Genomic DNA, 9,861 nt, shown 5'->3' on the forward strand with positions numbered 1-9,861 from the left:
CCTACCAGTAGACCCAATTGTTTTGCGTTACTTGCCCACCACCTCACGATTTCCATCAATTTTCACGTGACTACGCATGTGCCGAAAGAAGATGTAAAGTTGGAGCAGAGAAATATGTGTATGTAGTTTTTTTTAATGATAGAACACGTATTTTCATGTATTTGATAATTTTATTTTTTTACAATGGTGATGAATAAACAATTGTTAACATTAACATAATCAATCGATTGTATATAAAATCTATTAATCTATTTTTATTTCACGTTAAATAATGGAATATTGTCAAAATTATTTAAAAATTCATAATAGTATTCATACCGTTCCTAGAATTTCATATTGCCAAAAAACATTAAAAATAAATTTCTTGAATGTATAATGTAGTATAATTATAACTAACACACATTAACGATGCATAGATTTCATTATCCTGTTTTTATATTTGTGTAATTGTATTCCTTTTATTTTTAATAGTACAAATTATTATTTTGCAAGTGTACTATTTTTACTAGTACAAAATAATTGCCAATATTTCTTCACACTATTACGTCATTTAGAAAATGCGATTCGTTTAATACATCATTGTTACAAACTTTCCTTTAATGGGTTTTTGATGGTAATCTATAAATCGCTTCACGCTTCTGCTTTGACAATAAAAAGTATATATTTTCAATATATATCAATTCAATAATCTTATTTGTTGTAATATCAATATGGTATATAATATTAATATTTCACACAATATACTTATACTATTTTTTGAATACTATGTAAATAAATAACTATTCCATATACCATTTTTGGATATTTGGAATGTTTACTATACCAGAGAATAAAATTTCTTCTACAAATTGTGACTAATATAATTGTACTTGATCCATATTTTAACTAAATGCGTTTAAATGGGAACTTGATGTCTTATATATTATTTGATGCTAACACTTTGATTTAATTTTGGCTTCGACAAACGTATTATAAAACGTGTACAATATATTGGAAATAATTATGGTATATTCATAATATATTAATCCGAGCCAGCGCAATTGATCTTGCTGAGATGTAGATAAATGATAGTTTACTACATTAAAAACTTGAAACGTTTTAGAAACATCTTCTTTCTTTTGTAATTTAAAAGAAAATTATCACACGATTCTTTTGATGTAATATTATATAATTTTTTTGAAAAATAGATAAAATAGATAAAATTACAAACATTCATAATAAATATAAATATCGAACAATAGGCGAGCTCTTTTGGATTAATATAAAGAATATGTTTCAGGTACATGCTATTATTAGGAAATGTTTTGTTAACTATTATAATATCACATATAAATAAAAATAAAGAGACAATTTATAGAACACATACAACAGCATAATTAAACATGTGTAAATAAACTGTAAATAAAACTTTCGTAATATGATATATGCACATTCTGTGAAATGGTTTAAAATAACTAAAGTAAGTCTTTAAAATTGTTGTAAATGTCTTAAACGAGCTATAATGTTAATTTTAATATATTTGTTGATTATGTAATATTAATTAATTAATTTATATATATACATATTACATCTCTTACAGTACTATACATACATATATATATCAATGGATTATAGACGTGGGATTTATTAACAAAGAGATATCTATCACGTATTTTTGCAAATTACAGAATAGAAATATACTCTCTTTATATGAATTATATTAGAAACAATTTGAATTATTTAATAAGTAGCAATTTCATCCCTTCTTATTCATTTGTATTAGAATAGTCATTAGATTTATGGCATATATATAATTAATTTTTAAATTATAATAAATAAATCTTGAAAATATGATATTAAAATGAATATAGATGTGCGCAAATTGTATAAAAGAGAATTTCTATTAAAAGTGATATATTTACAAATTAGCAAGTATAATAAGCAACCATATGTAGATCTCTTAAAAAGTTTTTTATAGGTTACCATTATAACGTAGAAAAGAAAAAATGTATAATATATAAATAAACGTAACCATCAACTTTTCTTATCACAATATTGAACTATGCACTTCTATGATTTTTAATGGTGTACGATATGGTATATATAATTCCTTTTCTAATTCTAAATAAATATAAGTAAATCTTGAAAGTGATATTAAAATGAATATGCATGCTGTGCAAATTATACAAAAGAGAATTTGTATTAAGTGTGTTTACAAATTAGGAAATGTGATAAGCAATCATATGTAGATCTTAAAAAGCTTTCTAAGTATTTCTATAAGTTAACATTATAATGGAGAGAAGAAAAAATGTATAGTATATAAATAAAGGTAACTTCCAACTTTTTTTCTTATCACAATATTGAGCTACGCACTTCTATGGCTTTTAATGTGCGGTATCCCGTATCCTTGAATAACAGGTAACTGGAAGTACTGAAGTTTAGTTTCTATGACTCATCTCATGTAAGCGTTATTTGCAGAACATCGAATTAACTAATGACAATTACTTTTCAATAAACTTATATACGCTTTATAACAACAAAACGAACTGATATGTTATGCCATTTCTTATCTCATCTGAGATAAAAAATCATATTTTGGTTTTACATAATCATGATGCTAATTAGCCTATATTATTTATCCTAAATGCAAATTATCACTTTTGTTTATTATAATATAAATACATACTTTTTATATGTCCATTTTTATCTTGTTTTGTGTTTTCGTAAGTATAATTTTCTTTTCATGTTCTATTCATATATATATTGATTATTCATATATATTGATCATTTCATTGTACCATATATTTGTGGGAACATTGCATTAATCGCCCATGTTCGTTTTTTCTTGTAATATTTGATAATAACATGCCTATAATAAAATTAATTAAATGTATTAAATAATTCTTATTTTCTGTATTATATGTTATAATCATATCTGACCTTAAGAGTAGTGAACATAATGCCAAGTTCTCCATTTTGCAAGTACGGCTCCATGAAGTCTTCGATAAAATGTATTTCACTTCCTAATTGTAATACACTAGCACGGACTACAACAAAACTAAATACCGGAAATAGTTCGTCCATCGTCCATAAATATGTAGACCCTAGTTGTTTTTGTACTGCCTATTGTTAAAAACATAGAGAAAAATGTGTTAATATATATAATTTATTTAAACGCGTTACATAAATAGCAATATTAATATTATCGCCTATGTATTCATACTTGTGTCATTTGTTCAAATGTATTTCTGACCACTAGTAGTTTTTCTAAAGGTGAAAAAGTCGTTTTGAGTTGTTGTAAAGTTTCTATGGCCTCACTGAAATATGGTTCATGCTGATATGGTAATGAATTGTCTGAAATGCTTATTACATTTGTAGTTTTCCAGAATTTCCTGCAATTTCGTAAAAAAATGTAAATAATTGTTAAATACAAATTGATTAGTATAAGTATCTCTGTATAACAATTTTGTTCTATTATTATAAATTTATAATTTATATATAAATTTACTTACTGATCAATTTCAAGGAAGGCCATTAGAGTTATATCAGGCTGCTTATTCCATTTCATTAATCTTTCCCAGTATGCATCATCCTCCTTTTTATTATGTAAGGCGTATAATACAAAAAGTGCTGAATGTACACGTGGCAGTAATATTGGATGAAGTATCGTGGCAGCGCTTATGACTTGCCTAAAAGTAAATATCTTTAAATTAGAATGCGTTACTAATTTGAGATAATCTTGGATATAACTTTTATAAATTTTATAATACATACTCTTCTTCACTATCAGTTTCAAGAATATACTCTTTACCACAACGTGGAAGAGCAGGGAATAAAAGGAGTACAATATCATATATTCTTGCTGTAACGCTGTGAAGCTCTGATACTGCATGACTAAGTAATAACGGATGTACTCTTACTCCACCATAAGTAGCTGTGTATACTGCAGCGATTTCTGTTAAAAGAGCGCCCAATGGATGATGTGGGCTTTCAAAAGCTTTCACTAAATACTTGTGAACTTCATTGTAAGTCTGACTAGTGAGTTTATCTCGTCCAAAACCTGGTATCTTATCCAATTGATCGATAGTTTCGCTGCTTCTTTCTTTTGTATTTAAAGTATTGGTAGATAGCTTTTTTCGTTGCAATGTTTTCTGATGGGATTTCGTTATTATACTAGCAACATTTTGCCATACTTTTTGCGTTTCTACAGATTTTTCATTGTAATTAAAATTTTTGTTGACTGGTTCAGATACACCAAGTTGTTGATAGCATTGTTTAAATATTGCTTTCCATTTTTGATCGGAAGAATGCAAACAATTATTCTTATTAATTAATTACTAATAATTAATTAAAGCTACTATTAAAACTATTAAAAGCTACTATTAAAGTGCTACTATTAAAACAATTTTTATATCAATATTTAATATTATAGTAATATAGTATATAAGTGATATACTTACGCTGGTTTTGAATTAGGTTGTGCAGTTCCACTAGCTTTATTCATATGCAATGTAGCGATAACTTTAACACCTTCATTCCATGCACCATTCATATTACCTTCTAATCTGTCGCCACTTCGAAATGTTAATGTACCTTTTCCACAAAATATTCCTGCGGACTTAAATTCACCTTCATAATGTGTGCCATCCTCAAATACCATTACCCCATGACCCTTCAATAAATAATAACAAAATTTAATAAGTTACATTGTTAAAAAAATATTTTACATAAAAAAATGTTCAAATATATAATCACCGTCAAGACATCTTGCGTAAAAACACCTTCATAGTAAATACCATCAAGTGTTACAATCAAACCATTACCATGTTTCATACCATTACTCCATGACCCAAGATATTTTTCACCTATAACACCATTGAATTATTAATAATATGCATGTAATTTTGATATTGTTAAAGAATTATATAAAATTACTGTTATATTCTTTTTAGAATCTTTTCATTTGTAGTTTACTTTTAACTTAATAAATATACGTATTTATATACCTGTCATTATATCATCCATTATTCCGTAACCTTGTTTAACACCAGCGGCCCATTCTCCAATATAAACAGATGCAATTGATGCCATAAAGTGACCTTCCTTTTTGACACCATGACCATGAGGTAATCCATCCTTAAAATATCCTTCATAAAAATCTCCATTGATATACCTAAAATATTCTTGTATGATTAATTTTCTATGAATAATTTGTAGACTAATAAATGTGCTAGAATCAAAAGTTTATACACACATTGATTGCTTTATAAAATAATAAATTCTAATAACCGTGTCAACATATTTTCATGAAATAAATCTTACTTCATAGTTCCATATCCATTTTGCTGACCATCTTTCCACTGGCCTTCATATACACCTTGCATTGGAATTTCCATTTTTCCAGTACCATGAATAACACCTTTATGAAATTGGCCTACATATTTACGGCCATCCGACCATTCTAATTTCCCAGAACCATGTGGTTTACCATTTAACCATCGTCCTATAAATTCGTGATATGATTTAGTGCAAATGTATATAACGTTTCTTTAGTGAAATATAATCCTACAAACCAGTATATTTTGCATCCTTAAAAACATTATGTTTTGTGAAAGAGAATGAGCTTGATCGTGCTAATGGAGGCACATTTCCGATCACTCGTTGCAAATTGCATTTTATAGTATTTTGTAGGGCATGTAACCATTCATTTCGTTCGGAAGGAGTAGGAGTGTATAATACAAAATTATCCTCTGGTGTAACAACCGATATAGCATTCTAAAAAATTAATAAAGTTATTTTTAGTTACATCTGCTGTCATCTTAGTTTTCATTATTAATAAAATATAAAATAATAGATTAAGTTAACAATTATATACCTGTACATTTTCGGAGTCTGGTAGAAGTTCTACCCATAACGTTCGAAGGGGATGAATTGTATGCGTAGTGCCCGTAACATGAATGAAAATATCTGTTAATAAAACAAACCAATGTGATGAAAATCTACCAGAATTAAGTATCGATAGTGGATATGCTTTTGATTCTCGAATGAGCCTTCTATTGGGAGATCTGAGCGATTCTCCTAGCTTTCCAGAATTTTCCCAAAACAATTTCGTAGCTTCCGCTTCTTTTTGACGTTTATCTTGTTCATCGTGTACTTGCTCCCATTTTATAAGAGCCTCTTGTAATCGTTCTACACCCATCTTTGTGCCATTACTTTTTATTAAACTATGAATCATATTCTTATATCTATAATTTATAAAATATTATATGTGAAATGTTCTATAGAAATTTTAATAACAAATGCCATTATTTATAGTCAAAATTATAATAGTTGTTTGTAATATAAACTATATGTGTATATACACATATAAACTTACCTATTTAATTTACATAAAGGATGCTGTAATGCCATTGTTATAACGATCTCATTGCTATGCTTTATTACATCACTAATTTTTAAATTATGTACAAATAAATTTGATACTACTTGTGGCACTTCAATGAGTTTTGCAATATGCATAAAACCGCTGAGAGATATAACATCACAAATAGCATTCAAATAGTATTTATATACTGTAGTAAATTCCTCTATATTGGCAACAATTGCAACTTCGTACGCTTCTCCAATATGATTAAAATAATCCCACAAACTTATGACATTTAAAACACTAAAGTGCATCAACTCTGCATAACAACGACACAGTGTTTCATATACATTAGCTTCCTGGGTCACACCGCTTTTCTTTTGAAACGGCTTGATGAGATTCTGATAAACAGTCAACATTTCTTCCAAAAAGATCTGATCGTTTATCAAATCTTCTGATACATTTATTGCTGGTTCGTTTATCACAGAACAACAACTGTATTGCCCAGAACTGAAAATCTCTCTCGGACTATTTGAGTCATCTTTGCTTTGTATATCGAGTTGAAACATATCGCCAACTTTACTAAAATGGTAATATATAAATTTATAAGTAAATAGAAATAAAGTAATTAATTAGAGAAGAACATTTATGTTTTAGTTACCTCGATTGTCCTATAAAATATAAACCATGATGCATCATTATTAAACTGTGGAAATTGCCAGCTGCCATATCAATAGCTCTTTCATTAGAAGATAATTTTGTAGCGAACAGCTGAGGAGCGCTCTGATCTATTGTAGTGTGCAAAGTCACCTGTTTAAAATTGTTACGACCCCATGCAAATACTCTGCCGTCCAGTGTTAAAGCAAGCACATGAAAGGCACCGCAAGATATCTTTCTGATACCAGTATGGCTAAGCTTTGTTACTAATACTGGCCTTGGCCGTTTAATAATATCTCCCGTTCCCAATTGTCCGTACTGTACATCACCCCACGTCCAAAGTTCTGTCGCCAGGATGTTGCTACCAGTACGAGATAATGTATTAATCCTTTCATTCAAGCCATGTTGGGATAATTCGTGTTCAGAGGAACCAGTACTCGATGACCAAGGAAATTCTTCACAACGTAAGCTCAATGCCAAACTGGTTGCAGTAGGTTTTATATAAGTATCTCCTTGGTCTTCTAAGTGTTCATTGCTATCAGCTTTGGATTCATTAATATCAGAACTACCACTCATATGTCTAGATAAAGTTACAACTTTACCTCCTACATTTTTAACTCCTTCGTACACTAAGTTTGCCATATTCGAGACATTTTGCTTTATCAACCTCGTTGATCGATCCACACTTTCCAAGGGTATGTCTTCCTTGGCACTTCCATAAGATGAAACCCAAGACAGTTGCCTAGTTAGAAATTGTCGAGCAGTCTCTGTGTTTATAAATATAACATTTCTTTTTTCATCTTTGTCAGCATCTGTTAAATTATTTAGACATTCCTCACCATTTGCAACAATTTCAATTGGCTGTTCTTTTTTGTCCATTTCTGGCAGAGAAATATGTTCTTTACTGGCAGTGGACAGAGCGCTGATGGAATTTGTCGAACGATCTTCACTAAACTGCTGTGCATGAAGACCAGTGAGACATGTGTCTGACGATGTTACACTTCCTGGACTTAACATAACATTATTAAGACATTGTGGACAGGAATTAACAAAGATTTCTTCCTCCAACTCGTTTTCACTGTCTGTATCATCTTTCATAAGTTTAGTGGTTTTCCTTACAGCAGCTACATTAAAATTAGAACCACAAGCAATCTCAGACACTGTCCTCCCTTCAAAAAATTTAACTTTTTTTGGTTCTGTACTATTTACATCTATCTGTGGTTGATTGCCACTAGCCCATAAGTGTCCACTGTCTGTAACAAATAATGCTGCTTGATCGCTAACCGCTATAAATTTCACCTTTACTACTTCATTTTCTTCTTTGTATCTGTAAATAAAATAAAATGTCTCCTATAATCAAGTATAAATGCTTACTAATAGTAATGAGCACAGCACTCAGTAAAACATTCAACACGTTTAATAAATTTATTTGTATGTCAGAATAAATCTTATATCATATCTTATATCTACTGTAAATAACAGAATGTCTATATAAGAATATACAAAAATATATCTTGCGTTTTATACAATAAATAGAAAATTGTACAAACATAAGAGTGTAGTTTTCTTGCTTTGAAGCATACTTTGAAGCATTTAACTGACCAATCGGAAGAAAGAATTTTACTAATTGACCAATCAAAGAATATTTCAAAAGCATCAAGTAAACAACAGTCTAAATTATATATATATATATATATATATTCAACTAAAAAATAATTAACAGTTAAAAAAACAGGTTTATATAAATTTTAATTGTGGAAGAATCTTTCGATATGTACATACCCATGGCTACAGTACTTTATTTCTTCCTTGAGAATTATTAAGTCTAAAACACTCATGTCCTGAGGATTTACTTTCAAAACATGCCCATTAGTGTTGACGACGAACAGGTGTTCGGAATTGGATGCTAGGTCAACGACGTCGAATTGGGCCCGCTTGAAAACGAGCGTCGGAGAGGCGCCATTGCGAAACGACACTTCCCCGTGGTAGAGGTTGTTGGTCGTAGTCGCTGCGAAAATATGATCCTTGACGGTGACGAGCTTGCAAATGACGCCGTTTGGCTTGTCACCGAACGTGAAGGACAATTTGTCGGCGCCTCTCCATAGATACATGTGCTTATCCATTTCACTGTATGTGGCCTGACAAATAAGGAGGCTTGCATAACCTACGCAAGAGCCCTACGAACCTTTGTTTAATTGCCAGCGATTGATTCTTTTGTCATATTATCTGCAACAATGCTTCCTCCATTAAACACATCCGTAAATGTGCCGCAGGGGATATGCAGGGCGGCATGATTGAACGTATGATCTTTCTACAGTGATTAACATCCGGCAAGTATCGGTTGGTACTGATACGACTGATATCAGCTGTTGGACGTATCATGAGATGTGAGTTGGAGCATGGTGGGAGGAACGGGAAGGAACCTTTGAACCCCACATGGACTGCGTTCTAAAATATTAGGTTGCGTTCGGAAATATCATCCCAGTGTCCCCGTGTATAGTCTTATCCTCGTTTAACATGGGTGAACAAGGATAAGATGATAGACGGGGACACCCGGGTGATGTTTCTGAACGCAGCCTTACTCAAATGCCCTCGTGTATCATTTTATTCTTATTATTTACCCAATGTTAAAAAAGGATAAGACGATACAGGGGGGGAGAGACACCCGGGTGATGTTTTAGAATGCAGCCATGGGGTGTAAACTCTATTAACTCAAACTATCATTGGGTGCATCGGTACTACGACCGCTCACTGAGTGCTCAGTGAGTTCTTGTATCTGTTTGATCTATATTGGCTACGTTTACACAGTGCATTTAGGCCGCGGCCTATACAATAGATGTCCTTGTTTATCTTGTAGGTTA

General features: G+C 30.7%; 1 protein-coding gene across 1 annotated transcript; it reads right to left on the reverse strand.

Annotated features, from left to right (window-relative positions):
- Nucleotides 1–2,695: 2,695 nt before the first annotated feature.
- On the reverse strand, nt 2,696–9,329 carry Als2 (Amyotrophic lateral sclerosis 2). The gene is given in 14 exon segments (XM_018462433.1): nt 2,696–2,848; nt 2,920–3,102; nt 3,203–3,371; nt 3,492–3,668; nt 3,754–4,316; nt 4,436–4,651; nt 4,735–4,844; nt 4,986–5,152; nt 5,302–5,482; nt 5,553–5,754; nt 5,855–6,224; nt 6,356–6,925; nt 7,005–8,327; nt 8,783–9,329. Coding segments are annotated over 14 exon segments (4,620 nt in total). The 5' UTR covers nt 9,124–9,329; the 3' UTR covers nt 2,696–2,800.
- Nucleotides 9,330–9,861: the final 532 nt, after the last annotated feature.

Source organism: Mycetomoellerius zeteki, unplaced genomic scaffold (assembly GCF_001594055.1).
Source record: "Mycetomoellerius zeteki isolate Tzet28-1 unplaced genomic scaffold, Tzet1.0 scaffold140, whole genome shotgun sequence".
NCBI classification, from domain to species: Eukaryota; Metazoa; Arthropoda; class Insecta; order Hymenoptera; family Formicidae; genus Mycetomoellerius; species Mycetomoellerius zeteki.